The sequence below is a fragment of the Anolis carolinensis genome, chromosome 2 (genome assembly GCF_035594765.1).
Source record: "Anolis carolinensis isolate JA03-04 chromosome 2, rAnoCar3.1.pri, whole genome shotgun sequence".
NCBI lineage: Eukaryota > Metazoa > Chordata > Lepidosauria > Squamata > Dactyloidae > Anolis > Anolis carolinensis.
Genome location: NC_085842.1, coordinates 247,075,098 through 247,097,492, shown reverse-complemented (window position 1 = coordinate 247,097,492; position 22,395 = coordinate 247,075,098). Strand labels below are relative to the sequence as shown.

At 38.4% G+C, this 22,395-nt stretch overlaps 1 protein-coding gene across 2 annotated transcripts in view; it reads right to left on the bottom strand.

Moving 5' to 3' along the window:
* pcsk5 (proprotein convertase subtilisin/kexin type 5) overlaps positions 1 to 22,395 on the bottom strand; it is a 352,794-nt gene that overhangs the window by 124,572 nt on the left and 205,827 nt on the right. For both annotated transcript variants that reach the window (XM_062972004.1, XM_008103279.3), the window contains exons 9-10: positions 20,635 to 20,735; positions 4,071 to 4,174 (exon numbers count right to left, since the gene is read on the bottom strand). In XM_062972004.1, the coding sequence (XP_062828074.1) occupies positions 4,071 to 4,174; positions 20,635 to 20,735 (205 nt within the window). The remainder of the gene's footprint in view (positions 1 to 4,070; positions 4,175 to 20,634; positions 20,736 to 22,395) is intronic.

The window sequence follows — 22,395 nt, the reverse complement described above, 5'->3', positions numbered from 1 at the left end:
ATGGACAAACTTTGATTTCTGAAGGAAGCTATCGAGCTTCACTTGTGGATTACAAATTGGACATTGATAAACTCTTTCTGAATTGCAATAGACTATATATTATGGACTATTTCTTACTCTGAGTTTCCACCTTAAATGCACATAGATATATATATTCTGCTTCAATAAACGGCATGTGGTTTATATTGGCTCTGATCTGGTTTTTGAGTGCTCACGCTGCCTTGAGGTGCAACAGGTGGATTGGTTGATGCCTAGATCTGGGGACCAATATAGCTGTAACCAATAAAGTTATGGTCTATTTCATTTTCAATTCACTGTGTGTTCAGTTTTTCTTGAATGGAGCTTGTCACCCGTGGACACACAAAGATTACTTTGATACCTCCAAGAGAGAAAGGCTGTTTTCTAGGTTTTATCATTTTGAAACATGAATGAGATGAAAAACTGAGCAATGACCTACTGCTTGCCACACTTCATATAATTACTAAAGATGCATAAACAGTTTGGGCAATTTTTATTTACTGTAGTGACCTGATCCTGAGCAGATACAAAATAAAAATCTAGAATATCACAACACTGTGGTCTGAAATAATACTCTGGATTCACTTGATCTGCAAACATTTAATGAGCAGTGTTGCATTGAATGGCCATTCCCCGAGTGGTATAGTTCAAACGAATGTAAAGAGCTTCAATATTTTTTACACATGGGGGTTAATGGCTCATTTGTAGCTCTTTCCACTTCTGACTTGAAATCAGATGGAGCAACAGTTCAGAGGCACTGCGTTGCCATGCAAGTAAGTGATGCAGTCCACTGAAAAGGCATGCTGACCCACTTTCAAGTGCCAACTTTCACTGATTCTTTGTTGAGTAAGGGGCTCCTTAAGATTTTTGTTGTTTCCTCCCTTTGATTTCTCATTGCAAACAAAGCAGCCTCCCTCTCTCTTGCATACCTCTCAGACCCCTCACCCCCACTCACTGTGCTTCATCAGTCTGAGGCCATCATTAAATATGTTTACTGGGAAAGAGGCCATAATACTGAAGTATTAGTTAGTTTCAGAAGGCTCCTTCTGACAAACACCTTGCTAAAAGAAACATATTTCAGCCATCGAGAGAAAGATGGTACTATTTATAAAGGATATTCGGTTTGAACAGAGTTATTTGTTATATGAAAAACAGGTTTATAATCACTATTTCTGGCTGCAGTTGAGGACAATAGTGAAATATTACACTGGATATTGCCATGCAAAATTATGAAAAACAAAACTCTGTCCTAGTCTTTCCAGCAGCAGTGTGTAAGTCTCCCTCCACCCCCTAGCCCATACACTGAATCAACTCCAAAGTTGGATGTTGTTATTTAATCTAAATCATTTGCTTTTTCTTCATCCAAAACTAACAAGAAGTTTAAAGAGCATTACAGTTTTATTGGAACCATTTGCTTAGAATATATTGCCAAAATAATTTACTTAAATCTGCTCTTTTATTTGGGTTAAAGTTGATTCCTTATTCCTCCTCTTACTTCCAATTCCAACTAGAGGTAAATTTAGAATAATTCTGTCAGGTCACATTATACTCCTAGTACCAGTAATCCATGACATTGATCAGGCTGGGCTTAAGGGAAATACCAACTTAAAGCTTGAAATGTTGACATACAGTCCATGGATCCCAGTAGTGCCTTAAAACTAAAAATAGAACTGCTGGGTCAATACAACTATATATTAATACTGCAATGTATCAAATATTATCTTTATTTCCAGTTGCCAACTCTTGCAATGTACTACTGAACAGACAAATTACAGCTGCTGTGGGGAAAATATGACACGTATTAGCTTCAAAGTGTGTATAAACACACACACACAAACACACAGAGGGAGACACAGTAACTCACAGTATTTTCTTCCTAACTTACCATTGCAAACTATTATTTTGTATACTTTCTTGCTCATTATAGATAGCAATGAACGACAGTAGGGATGAAAGCTTTGCCTACAAGCAAGTGCCTGGTAAATAAACCCTACTCATATAAACTATCATTCAGATGTAACTCCTACCTACGCTAAATTAGTTTGACTAAGTTTGCCATAGATGAACTGCAACTTTAAACAAAATGAGTTCCAGACAGAAAGGATAGTGCTACTTTGGCATTCTCACTTGTACTCGTTTCCATATCCTGTACTCGTTTCCATATCCACTATCTTTTGCCTGATCTGGCTGTGGGTATACCTTCTTTGCAAAGGATAAGGCTAGTGAGTAGGAAATGGAATGGTTCTATTATCTCAGAGTTTTCTAGTAGACAGATGCAACTTCCAGGTGACAAGTTATCCGGTCTAATCTTATCCCAAATCATTATATAAAATAATAACTCTAATCCAATTCCCAGTGGATAGAAAACTGGAATCAAATTAATTTTTTTGCACTGCGGCAAAAGGAGTTGCAAGGTGTGAAGAAGAAAAGAAATTTCAGTCACACAAGTAGAACCTCTTGCATGACATTGGATTGTGCCCATAATTACATAAAATGTGAAAAATAAGTGTATTACGAAAATGCAGTTTTAACATAAATTAGCCATTGATAGTCTAGTTACAGATAATATGCTAGAAAATATGTTTGATCCTTGTGATGTATCTTTTTGAAATCTGAATTCATTTAAATTATCAACAAAACTCTTGACTTTATTTTAGAATTTGAAAATATAAAATAAAATGCACATGTTTTCTTTTAGAATTAGTGTACTATGCATTTTCTTGTGAAGAAATCCCATGTTTATTCTAAGGTATACCTACATTATATAAAAAATATAACGTAATGGTAAAATATTGTACTTGTAAAGTGTCTCTCACAACCTCATTACCTAAAACAAAAAACTTAGAGCAATATTATTATTGCGTAACTTTCTAAAGGTAATAGGATTTAGATTCATGTCCAACAGACACTGGTATCGTTTATTATTCTGGAACAGTGATGGTATTTCTCTGATAATTTGCATTTTTTTCTGCTCATGACTCAGCAACATAATAGAAAATAAATTATCTTTCTGGTAGTATAAAGATTTAAATTAGTTTAAAATAGGTTTGGGAAAAGAAGGATAGACAATACGCCTTGCAGTTCATTGCTATGTTTGAACTGATTCTATATGTGGATTAGTCTGCTTTACATAATTATCTTTATGAACTTACTGTACAGAAGTAAGTAGAATTGATTTCAAGGAACAATTTTACCTTTTAGGGCTTCAAGAAATCAATTGTTGCAAATATCGTTCTAAACATTAGACTTTGGCTTGTACCTAAAAGCTAGTCCCAAAGTTGCCAATCTTGGGTCCCATATTGAGAAAGAGGCAAAATACAATTACATAAAACTTTTGCTTACTTTGTTCTCATATGTGAGACCACAAAAAAGTCAATAGCATATCTCAGTGATTTTCGGGCTTTTAAATGAAAATTTCATGAAGATTTTTTTGGAAACTATTTGCATTTTGTGTAGAATATTTTCCACATATTTGCATGAAAAATATATTCTTATTGTTGTTTTTGAAGACACTAGTCTTGGTCTTTTTTGCTGTCATGTGGAGGTGGAGTAGAATGTCCTGTCCGTGAAGACCTTACTCTTCCAGATATAATTTCTTTTTTTCTCTTCTTTTTAAAGTCAGGGATCTTGACTTGTTGAGATAGTCCTTTGGATAAAGATGAGAAAATGTGCTAATATTCTATGTGTTTTTAATTTAATTGAATCAGTGGGAACTGAAGTCAACACTGATGGAAGTTCCATTGTTGGGACTAACAGCTGGATTTAGGCCTTTAATGTCACATTTGTTTTTCCTAGCACAGAAAGAAGTGGAAGGGCACTTTAGTCTCCATGACTTAATGTTTGCTCTGAGTTTCTGCTTTATCTCACCTAAGGCACATATATTCACATATAGCTGGCGAAACCAAAAGGAGATAGAATTTATAAAAGTTTGATATTGTACTCTTGTTTATGCTATTAATAGTGTAAAAGCCCTAGCTGGCAGGGAAAACATTTATTTCCTTAAAATAAACAAGAAAAGCCCTGTAATGTTAAATAGACAATGATATACTCACCCTTGTAACCAGCAGCATTAGTTTTCCAGTCATTAGCAATCAAATGTCCTGCCCGTGAAGTCCTTACAATGATATGCTGTATATCTCTCCATGTCAGTAATCGACTACAGGAAGACAGTGAAAACTAGTGTTATTTTACCAAAAAGGAAGATGAGAATGGGCTATTTTAAAACAAAGAGGGGGAACCCTTATCAAAATATTCAAAACAACAAAATGTATTAAATGTATTTCATAATTTTCACTCTGTTGGAACGACTTTGACTGTGTCCTTATGCCTGGCTGCAGGGGGTTGGACTGTGGGCCCCTCTCCTGAACCCTTATTCATACTCGCTTTTCTCTTCCTCCTCTTCTTTTCCCCCCTTCCCCCGTGGCTGGGGTTATTGCCAATGGGGGCGAGACAGGGGGCCGAAGGTGACAAGGAGGAGAAGGATGGTGAGACCTCAGGCTTGGGCTCAGTGCCTACTGTGTGGCTGTCAGTTGCTTTTGCTGCTGCCTCCCCCCCCCCTCCTCCTCTTCCTCCAGGCGTTGTGGTCAACACATTCTGTCCAAGCAGCTGCCAGGTAGCCATTGTTTGTGAGGGTAGGGAAAGGGGGAGCATTTTTCATGCAATACAACTATGGACTACAGGCAACACACAGTTAGGAAAGCTCTGCTTTAAACGCTATAACATCATTTAATTGTGCCTCAGAATAATCAGAATTATATATTTCACTGATAATTTGTTAAGCAAGTTAAATCAATGCAACATACATTCCATTATAGATCATTTCAACACTACAAAACTTCCATGGAAAGTGGACAGTACTCATAGTGATTACAACCCTAATTATGTTTCTCTGAAGTACTAAACCTTCAGAAAATAGTGTAAAATAAGTTAATAGGTTTTATTATGGGTGCTTTTAGACAGAGAAGGAAGTGAGGGAGAACAGGTTAGTAAGTTAATATGCTAAAATCTACTGTAGTCGGATTATGGCAATATTAGAAGGAGAACATTTTTTAACTATTATGTAATTTCAAATTGGTGCTTAAATCTGTATTACATTAGCATTACTAAAAATGCTACCAGAATGAAAGTGAAAACCACTATCCATGATTTTACCCCATCCCTATTTTTGCTTTGGCAAAAAGGAAAAGGCCGCATTTGCCATACACTCTGAACCTCCTTTTGTTGTTTTTTCTCTCTTCCTTCCTCATGATCTAATCCCTTTACTTCCCTCCTTTATATAAGGGATATTGATTTTTCACATAGACCAGTGTGCTGGACAGATGAGAAACATACATGCAGTGTATGTTATACAAGGCAACCCATCTCTATGCAAAGACTACAGGCAGTCCCCAAGTTACAAACATCTGACTTGCAAATGACTCATAGTTAAGAACGGGGTGAGACAGCAGGAAGTGAGAGACATCTACCCCTTGGAAGGGAATTTTACTCTTGGAAGAGTTATCACGGGGAAAAGGTGTCACAGCTGAAGCTTTCTTGTCAATCCTTATTTCCAGAACAAGCCAAATTTTTCAAAATTTATTATTCAATCATCCATGCACCTGTTCTGTTATGTTTTGAAAACTGGACAGTAAGGACTGTATTTAGAATTTAATGTACTGAACATTCAGTAATGTACTGAGTGGTATTATTATAGTTATTAATGCACTTAAATTGGTTTGCCAAACATTCTGGGGCCAGAAATGCTCCAATCTTTTCTCTGAGGCTATGGAGGTGTTCAAAAATCTGTCCTTGACACCTGGCTGTGTGTGGCAGTCTTCATGGTCCAGCTAGACTGATGATTCCCAAATTTAGTCTTCCACATGTTTGGAACTTCAGCTCTCAGAATTCCTGCCAACTCTGCTAGAGCATCTGGGAGATGACGTTCAAAACACATGGTGTGTGTGCAAAGTTTGGGAATCAGATGGTTGCAGAGGTACCTGGTGATGGCTAGAAAATCTTTAAGAGCTCCGTGGCTATCTGCTACAGTGATGGGTAACACTGCCCTATCCATCCCCTTTTCCCTACACTGCTAAGTACAAGGAAAAGTGAATGAAGGTGCTGGTCCATGTGAACAGTCAACTGGTTCACTTTGGAAACTAGTCTGCTGCCCATACTCTTCCCATAGTGCAGGGCTGTTCTGGAGTTTTGGCAAAATTCCCAAGCATTACCTGACTTTCCTTAATGTGGTTCACCCCGGCTTCACAAATCAATTTAATTTAGTTTTCTCTTTATATTGGCAAATTTCCTGTTTAAATCATAACTTATTTTATTTCAATTCATTGGATTATACTATTCCTTTCAGATGTGAGCCTTATCTACAAAAGTAGGCCCTCTCAAGAAAGAAGTTTGATGAAAATGCTATTAATCCTTGAAGATGGATTCCAGGCCTTTTTCATGATTATCCTACAAATAGGTTAGATGTCATTCCACTGAGATGACTGCTTTCATAAATAAAATGGACCCTTGTGCCTCATGCATATGCATGGGGATTGATGGGCAGAAGGAAAGAAAGAATAAAGCTTTATTGTACCAATGGACCCTTTGCTAAGCACAATATTGGAGTCAGCCCAGTACATTTCAATTGGCAGTTGTCAGTAAACTTCATGTCCAGATTATGTTTATCAGACATGCTATTTCAGATCACCCACAAAAGCACAAAGAGGGGGAAGGAATTTTTGGAAGCACCCAGTAAATAGATAAGAAAACTAATAATATGATAGAAGTTAGGCTTTCAGACTAAATAATCCTAGCACTAGAGATTATTTAAAAGTTTCTTACATAAGTTTCAATTTTGGATTGAACACATACTTTTCTAGGAAATGAAGATTTTTCATGCTTTAAAATCCTTCTGAAACCACCACACTTCAAGAGTTTTCTGGTGTTCTGTGAAATTCCTCTGCTATTTTAAGTACTGTTGGAAACAATATCGCATAACACAGATATCCCAGCCCTAGCCTTTTAATGTGGGAAACAATATATAGTACCTGTACCAAGGAGATACATTCCTGGACTTCACATGGATACATGAAATGGCAAATAATAGTGAGCCTTCTTGAAAGAAAGTACCTCAAGACCAAGAATACCAAAAATCACACTGGAGGACTGAGAAAATATCTAAAGAAGATGTTGTTGATTGGAGAGGAATGAAATCATAGATACTAGTGCTGAAGATATAGGGGCAGTACTGTAACTTATCACAGAAAAGTCAACTAATGCTTGGTTTTTAAAAGATAAGAAAGAAATATGAATAACTGGAAGCTTAAAATAATTGTTATAATTTACAAACCCATCTATAATCACTTTACTATATGTTGAGTTAATGAAGTGCAAATGCTCTCATATCCATAATGATATAAGTGACTATTGCTTTGAAACTGTCCTACTGTGGTTATAGTAAATTTTAATAAATTTGACAGGGCATATGATGGCAGACACAGGGAAAAAAGCATAACTTTCTTGTCTCATATTCAGCACAGAGTGGTATTTGTAATTTCATGATCCATTTTAATATCTTCCAGACAATGCAGTCTGATGAACAGCTTGGCTTTTTGAAATGTTGCCTCTGTACATATTTTGTACAAATGATCAGCCATTTTATGATGTAGATTAAATCCATTAGATTGTCTACATGCAAGTCGGTCTGGAAAAATAAGTGTTTTGTGTTCCTGCTGCGCTGGATGTGCTACTTTGCTTTCAGCTATGCACATAATTAAGATGATAAAGTTCTTATTCAGGGAATTGGAACTGGAAGTAGTGAACATGCAGAAATTAATGCATACATTGATTCCTTTTATGCCAAACTTGAATTTCATTAGGGAACAAAGGATAGCACTGGCCCATCATGATTTTAATTACGTACTTTGATTATTATAACCTGAACTCGTAATGATGGAAGATTCCTGCATCATACTTTATCTATTCAAGATTATGTTAGAAGATATGGAATCATCTATACTGAGCTGTTCTAGCCAATAAGAATATTATATATCCGTGCGAATAAATTGTAAATGTTCCAGAAAGAAGAAACGTATTCTCAGAATATGATTTAAAAATGATTATATTCTTCATATAATGAGGAGTTTTGAATACTAGAAGAAAAATCCACAGTTAGATTTGGGTCAGAGGGCCCCCAAACCTAATTCACTTGAAGTTATTATGAGTGGAGGATTTCTTCTTATGCTTTCAGTAAATCATTAAACTACACAAAGAAACCCCAGGAGAACCTGTATGACAGTTTATTGCCTGCTCCCTTGAAACTACTTCTTTCCTTTCCCCAATGTTACAATCACCAGGTGATTTTGACTACATACAGCCATCATCAAGACTGTGCCAGGTACTTTGAACTATTTGTCTGTCAAGATTGTTATTAGCTCTGTTGGACTGTTTCTAAAACATTTGACAGCCACTTATAAGATGTTACCATTCTGCCTCTAATGAGAAATAACACTATTGTGGATTTCTAAGCAACAAGAGGTATATTTTTACAGTACTCTTATTGAGCTGAGTCTATATATTGTATTGCACATTTTTGGTTTACCTTGTCCATACAGAACTGGTTTGCTTGATGTATTTTTTCTATTTGTTGCATAACATGCAATTTTGACTCTCTTTATAGTTGGGGTTTTGAGGTTTTTGTTTCTGATATAATTTTCATATTTTTTACATTGTTGCAATCTATTATAGTACGACCCCTGTATCCATGGGACCAGGACTACTGGTTTCATCTATCCACATCTAACAAAATATGTACTCTCCAGCTACTTTTTTGGCCCTCCAGCATGACTCTATGGTATTCTTGAGCACAGGTCCTTCATTTTAATAGAGTTTGCTATCATCTGTGGTTTCAAGTATCCACGTAAAGACCGAGAACATATCGCCTGTGGATATGGAGTTTGTACTGTATATATTTTTTAATCATTGCTTCAATACTGGCTGCTTTACTCATGTATAAGTCAATTTGGTGTTTAAGTGGAGGGCAGGTTTTGTGGACAACATTATGGGTTTTGATTTGATCTGTGGATAAATCAAGGGTCATTCCATGGAGCACCAATACCACTTAAGGGGGTCAGATATCTCTGGAGGCCGCTGCCATTTCTCTGTCCAGGCAATTCAAAAATGCCAAAAGGAGTGCCACAACAGAGAGAGTAAAAGGAGCCAGTGGTTCTCTTATGTTCTCCCAGAATGAACTAAGCTCTTGCCTTTCACCATCCTACTCAGTGAAGGAAATGGTTCCTTTTTAAAAAAGAGTGAAAGTACAGTATTCACATTTTCCCCTAATTAGGTCAACACAGGGTTTTTGGGAGTTGATTTTTTTTCACTGAAACTTTTAGACTTATACATGAGTATATAGTGTAATCTTGACCATATGAGATCTTCAGAGCTCAGGGATGTGGTGTCTGGAGTGTTAAAGTGCTGTCCTAATTACACCCTGTTGTTCTTCTCTCTGACATCCTTTCAACCCTCCATTTTCTACCCCTGGCAAGGTTTCGACAGGCTGCTCCAATGATATATTCTTCTAGATTCTGTTCTGTTTATGTTTTTCTTGTCAGAGTCTTCAAATCGAATCTGTCAGTTCACTTCTCTTTTTCACAGCCTTGTTTGCCATAGCAATACATTTTATAGTGTGCAGTGCATTCTGTGCAAGATACAATGTTCTTGTGCAAGACAGTTTTTTTCTTTGCTTTTTTTTTCCAGAAAAAGTTCCAGCAGTTTAAAATTTATTTTTGAGCCAGGTGTCTTAAAATCCTTTTTAATTTCAAGATAATAATAAAAAAACTTCAAACAGGTATATTCTCAATCCAAATAGATACATTTATTTTGTATGTTATGATTACATTGTACTCGACAACATGGAATCCCCAGTAGTGCAATGGGTTAAACCCTTGTGCTAGCAGGTCAGCGGTTTGAATTCGGGGAGCGGAATGAGCTCCCATCTGTCAGCTCCAGCTTCCCATGCGGGGACATGAGAGAAGCCACCCACAGAATGATAAAACATCAAACATCTGGGTGTCCCCTGGGCAATGTCCTTGCAGACAGCCAATTTTCTCAGACCGGAAGCAACTTGCAGTTTCTTAAGTCGCTCCTGACACAAAGAACCAAAAACCAAAAACAAAACTTGACAACATGAGTGATTGGTTGTTATTATGATCTGTCATTACTAGAGGATACTATGGTGCTGTCTAAGTTGCCACAAACTAATGATGATAATGTTTTACATTACTGTTTATAACATTAAAACATAAACACACGTTGAGTAATATGTCCAGTATGAATTACTTCCTACTGGAAGAGTGCTGAGAGTGCTATTAATGTTTCCTCATACAAATAAGTAAAACATTTAGTGCCATAGTTGAGCTGGACACAAGCTGCATATAACATGGGATCAGGCTATGCTATGATTAATTTCACTAAAAATATTTTGGGTTTGGGCAGACTTCCAAATTTAGCCAAAGCAGTGCTTTGAACTGAAGTGTTTATTTTCATGTTGCTCTTCTAATATTGGTCTAGCAGGCAGCCTGTCAATAGCTGAGAAAATCAAAACTGAGGAGAAGCATGATGCCAAAAACAGAAACAGAAATTCAGATATCAAAAAGTCCTGCCTCTCCATACAGCCACTAAAACTATTACTGAGAATCTAAGGCCAAGATGTAATTCTTTATAACTCTGTTGGGTTCCACTGCTTCCAGCACAATACACCATCTCTACATTGGGTTGTTGTGAGTTTTCCAGGTTGTATAGCCATGTTTCAGAAGCATTATTTCCTGACGTTTCACCCACATCTATGGTCACCCACATCCTCAGAGGTTGAGGGGTCTGTTGGAAACTAAGTAAATGAGGATTATATATTTGTGGAATGTCCAGGGTGGAGGAAAGAACTCTTGTCTGCTTGAGGTATGTGTGAATATTGCAATTTGCCACCTTGATTAGCATTTTATGGCCCGCAGTTTCAATGCTGGCTGGTAGCTGCCTGAGGGAATCCTTTGTTGGGAGGTGTTAGCTGGCCCTGATTGATTCTTGTCTGAAATTTCACTGCTTTTTTAGTCTTGCTTTTTATTTACTGTTCTGATTTTAGAGTTTTTTAAATACTAGTAGTCAGATTTTGTTCATTTTCATGGTATTAAAAAACTCTAAAATCCCTAAAGTGGCCGAACATCTATTAAAACAAAAATGAACTGATGTTAGCAATGTACTGTGCTGTTGAAATTTGATGGGAACCACAGCTAGTCCAGGTGTTTTTTTATGCGCTATAGGGATGAGTGGCTGCTTCTGTTCCTCCATCAAACCCTGTTCTTCAAACTGGAGGCAAAAATGAAAATGACAACATTATTGTACAGAGTTGGTGATTTCCTGACTGCCTGGCAGGTCTTGAGAACCTGATTATGGAAGAGACTGGGATGTTGCAGTCAACTGTGCCCTCAGAGAGCCATCTGCTGATATCACTGTCCTTGTCTTCTACCCAAAGTAGGAATGGAGATTGTTGGTTTTCAACACACTCCCGAAATGTATACATTCATATGCAATCATCCTTTCGGTATCTTTTAATATTTCACATTCCCCTGACATCTGAACAAATGTTTTATAACAATAAAAATAATTACAAAACTATGTACAGTTTCATCCAAGGAAAGTGTGCACAAAATATATTAGTGAAGGTTATGGACAAAGTAAGCAGTGAAGAGCAAACAAATATTCATGCAGACTTCCAAAATATTGCAAATCAATATGGAAAGGATGAAACAAGATTCAGAAAATTAAGAATGGGCAGAATCATTTGTGCTAAAATGAGTCAGGTCCTAGAATGATGTTATGACTGAGTGACACAAATAATTTTGTTGATGTTGTCTCTCAAACTTACTTTTCAGGACAATGTATTTTGAAACTATAGAAGGCACATCATGGACTGTGATAACTCACTGCTGTGTGTACAATGCAATTTTGAAAAGAAAACTGAAGACATGAAGAACAAAGTAGTTGAATAATATATAAAAGCTGCACTCTTTCTTTATGTTAGTTACTAACACAGACATATGTTCATAAATGTTAATTGATTTAATACCCAGTCTCCCAAGAAATGGCTATCAGTCTCTTCTTAAGCCTCTAGAAGGCATTAAAAGTTATTAAGAATGGTAACCATTATTGATAACTGGCTGCATTTCAAAAACTAGACATTCTTTTTACCAAAAAAATCCAAATGATTTGGCAACACTTACTTATTGCTATTAGCATAGCCAGAAAACATTTAGTATAAAATAAAAGGAAAAGTGTAAAGCTGTGAAATATGTAACCACATAACTGGCTGCCAAATAAGAACACAGCAAAAGACATATTTTTTATCCCATTTCTCAATATTTTCAAAAGAATTTATAATGGAATGTATGCAAAGTAGTAGATATGGCTTGTAATTAGCACATTATACCTCTGAATGAAGCATTTGGAGAAAAGTAGAGAAAGAAGGCAATGAGAGCATGTATATAGTCTCTGTTTCCAATGGGAAAATCAGTTTAGATGCATTTAGTATAATACGGTGCGCTAATGTACTCAGGTGGCGCAGCGGGTTAAATCACTGAGCTACTGAACTTGCTGACCAAAAGACTGGTGCTTCGAATCCGGGAAGCGGGGTGTGCTCCTGTTGTTAGCCCCAGCTTCTGCTAACCTAGCAGTTTGAAAACATGCAAATGTGAGTAGATCAATAGGTACCGCTCCAGCTGTAAGGTAATGGCGTTCCATGCAGGCCACATGACCTAGGAGGCGTCTACAGACAACGCTGACTTTTCGACTTAGAAATGAAGATAAGCACCACCACCCAGAATCGGACACGACTGGACTTAATGTCAAGGGGAAATCTTTACCTTTTTAATGTAGGTGCGTTGTTTTTTTTTTTAACCTGTACTACAACACTGTTTTTTATTAAGGCTGCATTCAATTTTGTATGATTTACATTATTTATAAGCAGTCTAGGTTTGATTTCATTATAGAAAAGGAAAGCCAGAATTATGCATCAACAGCTGCAATTGTAAATTGAAGAGGATGGAGCAGCATTGTTAACACTATACACAGAGAATTCTGGCAATGCACAATTGGGCACCACACAAGATGTCCTACTGTGCAACAGGAACTTGCATTGCACAATGAGGGAGTTGGGAGACACTTTTCTCACTGGGCTACCCCTCACTTTCCATTCTTCTGTCATCTAGATCACCAGTGCCTCATTGCTCTATTTGGGAATGTCATTGTGCTAAGACAACACGTCCTGCAGAGGGTCTCAAATTTTTTAAGCCGAGGGATGGTTTACTGTTCCTTAGACTGTTGAGGGGACAGACTATAGTGAACGAATCCCTTGCACACTGCACACATCTTATTTGTAGTGCAAAGAGGAAAAGAAGAAAGAACAATACAATATTTAAATGAATAACAATTTTAAATAACATAAACTTACCAATATTTCAATGGGAAGTGTGGGCTTGCTTTTGACTGATGGGCGAGTCAAGTTAATTGGGATTGTTGTATGCCTTCAAGTTGTTTCAGACTTAGGACAAGACTGGGTAAATGGCATGGGGGGGGGGCGTCCAGCCCAGGGGCCTTAGTTTGGGGACCCCTAGCATATAGCTATGACAACATTCTTCTCCTGGTAATATAGCCATTATGCCATGCTACAGTTTTAAACTGTTTTAAATTGGTTGACATTGTAAATTCATAACAGGATGCCAGCTGAAGATACAAATAACTAAGTAAACCATTTTTCAAAACTATAACTTGCCTACTGCTTATAATAATACTTGCCATACTTAGTATAATCATTTTTATTTCCACAGTGCTTTTGAAGCACAGCCTTTATATTATAATAACTTACTATTTTGCTGACAGGGATGTTAGCACTATTTGGATTTTATAGTTAGTGAACAAATTTCTCATGACTGATGATTTCTTGCAATGGATGCTTTGGGCTACAAAAGAAATGTTGTTCTTTATTATTAAAATGCAAGTATGATGATGGTGAATTGCGGGTGGAAGTGCATACTCAAGACCTCAATTCCCACTTTCAAAGGTTTTTTTCCTATTTTGAAGGAGAATAGCTAGGGCCTTTCTGTTGTGATAAAAGCATTCTGGGGAGGGGAATAAAATATGAATTAATTTCAGTTAGAAGGCAGGGTGAAGGCAAGGCTAGGAGTAATAATTCTTATAATCAACCTTCCCTCTAATGTATTCATAAATCTGAAAACCTAGAAGCAGATACAATTGGAATCCTTGGTATCTGCTGGGGTTAACCCCAGAACTCCGCATGTATATCAAAATCTGTAGATGCTCAAGTCTTAATGGTGTAGTAAAATGGTATCTTTTATATAAAATGGCTTTTTGGTTTTTAGTTTAATATTTTCAAGCTATGGATGGTTGATTCCATGGATGTAGAATCCATGCATATGGAGGGTCAATGCATGTACAGATACATGATTCACCTGTTTTAGAGGTTATTATTAGTAGAGATTATTGGTTTATATCCTTAGGATCCAAGAAGACTAACAATATACAGTAAATGAGAAAGCATCTAAATATGTACATCATAACAGTAGGCAAAGGTAAAGATTTTCCACAGTCATCAAGTCTAGTCGTGTCCGACTCTGGGGGTTGGTGCTCATCTCCATTTCTAAGCCAAAGAGCTGACATTTTCCGTAGACACCTGCAAGGTCATGTGGCTGGCAGGACTGCATGGAGCATTGTTACCTTCCCGCCAGAGCAGTACCTATTGATCCACTCATTTTTGCATGGTTTCAAACTGCTAGGTTGGCAGAAGCTGGGGCTAACAGCAGGAGCTCACCCCACTCCCTGGATTTGAACAGTCAACCCTTCAGTCAGCAAGTTCAGCAGCTCAGGCAGAATCCCTGGTATAGAAGTAGGACTTTCTTCAGTGTTTTTTAAATCTGGGGTGCAATGGGTTTCCCTAGGTTAATTTGCATAAGCCTGTATGAATTTTGTAGATGATCATAGCCGATTTACACTCACACCAACCAAAATGGTTAGTCCAGTTGGCCCTTATTCCCAAGAAATTGCTGTAGAATTGAAGACATAATTCAATTTGCTGAATCCTTCCCTAGCAATAAACTCACTGAGTACAGTGGGACATACATATGTAAGCATGCATCAGACCACACCAACTCTATCACTCCTTTCCACCTGCTACTAAGGAGGCTGTTCAGGTCCTGAACTGGTGCTTGGCAGCTGTGATTGTTTGAGAGTGAACAAATTGCAACTGAACTGAGATAAGACAGAGGTCCTCATGGTCAGTCGCAAGGCTGACAGGGTATAGGATTACAGCCTGTGTTGGACGGGGTTATACTCCCCCTGACGACGCAGGTTTGGAGCTTGGGAGTGATCCTGGATTCATCATTGAGCCTGGAACCCCAGATTTCAGTGGTGGCCAGGGGAGCTTTTGCACAACTAAAACTTGTGCGCCAGTTGCGCCTGTACCTTGGGAAGTCAGACTTTGTCACGGTGGTCCACGCTCTGGTTACATCCCATATAGATTACTGCAACACCCTCTGAAGACTACTCGGAAGCTCCAATTGGTCCAGTGGGAGGGAGCCAGGTTGCTCACTGGAGCTAGGTTGCTCCCCCCCCCCCCCCCCCCCGTTACTTCAGCTCCACTGGCTTCCAATCTGCTACCGAGCACAATTCGGGCAGACTGGTAGACAGTTCTGGCCCAGTCTGCCTGTCTGAACCTATCTCCCCCATGAACCACCTCAGAGTTTAAGATCATCTGGGGAGACCCTGCTCTCGATCCCACCTTCTTCGGAAGTGCGACTGGTGGGACGAGAGACAGGGCATTCTCGGTGGTGGTGCCTCGGCTGTGGAACTCCCTCCCCAGCTACATTAGATCAGCCCCCTCCCTCCTAACCTTTAGAAAGAGAACCTGGCTTTTGGAGCAGGCCTTTGAGCAATGCAATTTTATGGGAAATTGTGCAATTTGACAACAGAACGGCCTATACTCTGATTCTGGATGACGTGTTTTAATACTGCAATATATTTCATCTATGCTATTATGTACGCACTAATTTTAACCCATTTTTATCTTATGTTCATGTTTTATGTTTTAAGGCACTGACAAATGCCATTTGTAAGCTGCCTTGAGTCCCCCTTGGGGTAGAGAAAGGCGGCGTATAAATAAGGTAAATAAATAAGGTAAATAAATAAAATATTATATGGCACCGTTTTACATTTCTATTTAGCTCACAGTTTAAACATATTCAAACCCCCCTATACCTCACCTTTTCTGTTATCTAATTGCCTTGCAAAAACATCATTCAGAAAAAAATATTTTAAAAATGTTGAAAAGATTCATATACCAATAAAACCATTTATCCACTAGTTTTTACAAAACTTCATTATCAAAGGTCACAAACTGAAAATAACACAGCTGCCTAGCTGTTCCAGAAGTTATCAATCACTTGGAGGCTAACTAAAAGTTATGTGTTGCAGCTTAAGATAAATCCAAATCCAATGCTTTATTTGAAATTCACTTTAATAATTTAATGAACACTTCCAATATAATTTACAGCTAAGTGAGAAACAGATTCTTCATATTCTGTGGAAAATTAACTTCCAATTTCTTAAAAGATTTCAAATAATTATGTTGTTCACCCATTGCTCACTGATATTGGAGATACAACAGCAGCTCTTTATCTCTTTTCCTACTACCCTGAAGTATCTACCGACCATAATATTAATAATGTCATAGTTATTATGCATGCCATAATGTTTTGAGGGTAACAGAGTACAGAATACCTCATGGACCATACACACTCACTAAGGCTTTTTTCAAAGCTCTTGGAGAGCTCACAACCTCAGCATTGAAAACAAATTCCAACAAAACCAAAACGGAAGCACCTGCCACTTTCTTTGACTCTATTGCTTCCCTCTCCCCTTGCCTCCCTGTGGTCCATCATACCATGCTGAGGTTAGTAGAGAACACTCCAGCAGTAGACACCACTTGCATCTTTTCCTGCCATGGAGATAGATGCTGCATTTCAAATTACAGAATCTCAGATAAGACTGTGGTTGTATTCATGCCAACTTCCATTGCCATGAAATAAAAGAATCTCATCTGAGATGCTGGAGAGCTTCCTTTGACAGTCTATTTTCTGCTCCCCAGGTAGGTTTGAGAGGCATTTTTGGGGGGGGGGGGGGGCAGGGTCAGTTGGCAGCAGATGCTTCTGATATGAGTTGGTATGAGTTCATTCATAGTTTCTGCAAAATCATGAGAAACTATAGCTGTATTTGATTTTGTGAAATACCCTTGCACATAACATTGATGAGATTTATACCATGATTACAAACTGTCATCAGCAGTGTTTATAAGACCAGGTGTCATTACTGTAGCTATATTAACTTTCTAGCTACACATTAAAAATACTGGCAGAGATAAAGTCACAACAGAACATAACAATTTACATATTTAAATAAAATCAAATAGTTATTGTTAGAAAGGTTTCAGAAGGATTACGAAATTGTTTGATAAACGTTTACCTTTATTTTTATTGTTATTTAATTTATATCTTATAGCTAATTTATATGCCTTTCTACTAGTATGGGATTCAAGATGGCTCGCAGTATATGTTCAACTAAACACAGTTAAAACAATTAATAATACACATATTTTAAAAGCAATTAAACTAAGGGCCATATTAAAAATGAGAGTTAAAGGGGCAGTTTAACATGATGATGAAAATATAGCAGCACATCCAATTGACAGATCTTCAGAAATGGCCAGCTTGCACTCTCATCCCCCCCCCCCCCCGCCCCTAAAGAGGCAAGACGCAAGTGATTGATTTAAGTTAGGGCTACTATATGTAAACTGACTCACCTCCTGCAAGGAGATCTGCCTAGTGCAGAACTGAGTCAAGGCCAGGGAGTCCAGCCTGCTCTCCTTCTCAACTGCACAGGATGAGCATCCAGGCTTTGATGCCATTCCATAAGCCTACAGACTGCTGTTGTACATCTAGCTGCAGCATCTTAGACCCATTGCAGTTTCCAAACAATTTCCACATTCCTTTGGAAAACTTCTACGTTCAGGGAAAATTTGAATGGTATGAATAATAGAATCATAGAATAGTAGAGTTGGAAGAGACCTCATGGGCCATCCAGTCCAACCCCCTGCCAAGAAGCAGAAATCGCATTCAAAACACCCCCGACAGATGGCCATCTAGCCTCTGTTTAAAAGCCTCCAAAGAAGGAGCTTCCACCACAGTTCGGGGCAGAGAGTTCCACTGCTGAACAGATCTCACAGTGAGGAAGTTCTTCCTGGTGTTCAGGTGAAATTTCCGTTCCTGCAGTTTGAAGCCATTGTTCCGCGTCCTCGTCTGCAGGGCAGCAGAAAACAAGCTTGCTGACTAGGACGCAGAACAATGGCTTCAAATTCAAAGACATAGCTATGTTATCTGAAATGTCATTATGCAAAGGGAAATTTTAGCTCCTTACAGACTGAGAAAACTAACTAAATGTACTTGAGAAAGAAGACTTACAGTATGTCTTCACTCATACTTTAAGCCAAAGGGGTGTTGATTCAGATCGATGGCAGTTGCATGGAGCTGATTTGGCATAATGTAGCTCAAGGCCACTTAATGCAATCTTGAACCATGTTAACAGAAGACATGGGATACTTTGGAGTTTCCCAAAATATTAGGGCATGTGTCAGGTGTGCTGCTTCCGATTTTGGAATAGGCCATAGTCAGTTATACAACCATCCCAGGGAGAGCACCAACCTTTCCACCTCAATCTGCCATTTGTGGTCCCCATTGGGTACAAAAATGGAACTGGACATTGCTCATCACCTGGGGTGATGATATCCAGAGCACCAAAGTGATCAGAGAAGGGAGGGGGGAAAGGGAGGAGTGATTCCTCCTTCCCCCTTCCCTCTCTCACATCACCTCAGTGCTCAGATGCACCCTTATTCTATAAAAGCTTCTGCTACTAACTGCATTTTCTGAGTATCTAAGGTGGTATAAGATCCCTCCTGAGTATTGAATGTGATGAGTCAGTCACTGTGGTCACTCCTCACTACATGAAGCTATGAATAGTATGGTAACCAAATTAGTGGTAGCTTTTCCTAAAATTGGTGATGAAACAGCAGGTGAAAAAACTACAAAAGCCTAGGGAAACAATATTTCCTGAGCAAGGAGTAGCTGATGCAAATTATTTGAAAATTAATAAAAAGATAAGATAAATAAAATAAAAATATTAGCACTAAGCCACTGGCTTTGAAGCTGTTTCCCCGCAAGAAGCAGATATATAGTCCTTTCAGGCTGTTTCTTGTTTGTAAAATATTCAGTCCTCAAGCTGCAACGTAGAGTCATCAAATGCATTTCTCACTACTTAATGACTCAGTTGCTATCAGTCTGATATCTATCTGGTTGTTCAACTGTCACAATAACTATTGGATCATGTCTCAAATATCACTGACGACTAGAAGCATAGTTCCTTTGCCCCATTAATTTAAAAGCTTTCCTCCCATTTTTCTGTGTAGCTTCTGGATCAGTAGTTTATCTGCATCCATAATCAGTCAATGAATTTATGTAATGTTTGGCTGCATCTTTGACTTATATATATAACACATATATCTAATGTAGGAAAATAGATTAGATCCTTTATAAACACTAAATCTCCAGGAAGGAAAAGCTATGAAATATCAATTACTAAGAGTGAAACCTTATACCTACAGAAATCAACAAGAAAATTAGAACTGATTTTAGATAGAGCAAGATTATAGCCTTCATTAAGTAGCTTTCTCACAAAATAGAGATTTTCGAGTAAACTTGGTTAGGATCAGGTTGCAACGTGATCAAGGAAACTTACCTTGTCAGTACAAATGGCAGATACATTTTAAAACCTCCAGTATCATCAACTTTTGCAAGTAATTCATAATAAAGAGAGAATATGTTGAAAAGATTAGCAAATGCATTTTCCCATCATCTTTTTTTGTGTGTCAGGAGCGATTTGAGAAACTGCAAGTTGCTTCTGGTGTGAGAGAATTGGTTATCTGTAAGGACATTGCCCAGGGGACACCTGGATATTTTGATATTTTACCATCCTTGTGAGAGGCTTCTCTCATGTCCCTGCATGTGGAGCTAGAGCTGACAAAGGGAGCTCATCCATGCTCTCCCCAGATTCGAACTGGCAACCTTCAGGTCAGCAACCCAACCCTCAAGTCAGCAGTCCTGCCAGCACAAGGGTTTAACCCATTGTGCCATCAGGGGCTCTTCCATCATCTTGAAGCATCTCTTATTGTGTACCTTATATCTTTTACATGATTTCTTGTTCATTCCATGTAAGTTCCACATGGAATTTCATAGAAATACAGGCCTCAAGTCTAATGACACCAATTGAATAATTCAACTGCAATTATGTTTTCAATGGATCTTTTCATAAATAAACCTCATATGGATTAGTAGGAAAGCAACACAGCTGACTTAGTGCCATATTCAAATCTCTGTCAATTTGAACCAGCCAGGACAGAAGGTGTGGGTGCGGGAGGGCATTGGGGAGGCAGTTTTGCAGTGTGGTCATTAAAAATAATAATTCAAAACTTACTTTGCTTCCAGTGCCAGTGCAATAATTCCTGCAGCCATAGGTGCAGAAGCTGAAGTCCCTGTATGGCTGTCTGTACAACGTTGCCTTAGGTCTGTAGTAATCTGGAGGAAATTGAAAGGACAAAATTATGAACATACTGTAATTGAGGGAGACAAAACATACTTCAGTTGCCTGAATAACCTATAGGCATGTAATTTATTTTAAATTAGCAGGCAGATAAAACATTTTAGAAAGAATCTTTGGTCTGTACTCTTTAATACTAAAGTTTATCTGAATACTATTTGCCTCTGAAAATAGCAAAGATGTTTCAAGCAACAAATAAATTCCAAAACCATGAAATGAGTTTGTGGGGATGGAAGCTGGGGTAGTCTGACCCTTTTCAGGCTGGATGTTGCTTTTATCAATTGAAATCAAGTCATGTCCCACAACTAAAACAGATGCGACAAGAGGGGGACCAGAATGTCAGCAGGAAAATAGAACCAGAATCCAATGGTGTCAATCCAGGAAGGTAAATACTTATGTCAGTGAAATAAAGAGGGTGTTGATCTCCCCAGCAGCCCCCATCCCACCCCCGTTGCCATGTACACTGCTCTGGATGACTAGCAACGTGACTGGAGCAGATTTTTTGGTGGAGTACAGAGGTGCATAGGAAGTCCTTTAGAAGAAATCTCAGGACCCATCTAGATAGGTCTCTAACCCCGAGACCTGTCTCAGTTTTAATGAACTAATTAGATACCTGGTAAGATCCAGATCATTGATAAGATCTGAGTCTTTCCAGGTGTGGGTCCAATGCGGTTTCAGCCTGGGGACTGTGTCACGTGATCCCCAAACCTAATGGACACAGACGTCTTGGATTTTTCAGGCTCCATGAGCTTGGAAAACCAAGAGACCACCCACCCCCTCCCAAAACCCCCCAAAATAAGTCCTTGAAATTAAAACAACTTATTTGACCACCATTAAGGTGCTCCTGGAGTGTAAAAATGATGTGCCAGGAGCGGGGTGAGGGGCAAGGAGGAATCCCCCCCCCCCCCAGTCTCCTAGTGCATCATTTCTACACACCAGAAGGACTCCAACAGTACCTTAATGGCAGTCAGGTAAGTCATTTTAATTTTAAGAGATTATTTTGGGGGGCTTCTGGGTGTCTGGGTACCCATCCAGAAGTTATCAGGGGGGCATCTAGATGCAGGTTTTGGGAAAAGTTGTGGGGACTTAAACCCACGCTAAAGTGGGTTTCTTAAACCTGCTTTGGCACACATTTAAGCGAAGCCTGGAAGCACTCTCCGGTCTAATACATAAACAAACAAAACCGTGAAGAGTCAAAGCATAGCCCTTCTTTCCAGAGACATTAATTCTAAAAATGATTCTGAAACAACAACTTGTTATAGGAGAAACATTATTGAAATGAAAGCGGAAGGGGGGGGGGTCAAGAGTGAGTGCAAGTCACCCAAAGGAAGGTACAACTGAATATCTAATAAAAAAATAAATGCAAAATAAAGTGGTTGTCTAAAAACCATTGCCTGGGGGAATGCATAAAGCTGCTAAAACAATAATGGGGAATAGCAATTGAAAAAACAAATAAATGAAACTGTCAATAGAAAAGTTAACAGTGAGCGAAGATAGGATCATGCCATAGGAGCTGAATTGTGTGTGCTAGAATAACATAGAAGTCATAATAGTAGTTCACAGGGAGGGAAATTATGTGAAAAGCAAATTCTTGCTTCCTCAACAACGGTCAACAACAAAACAAGCATTTCGTGCCAA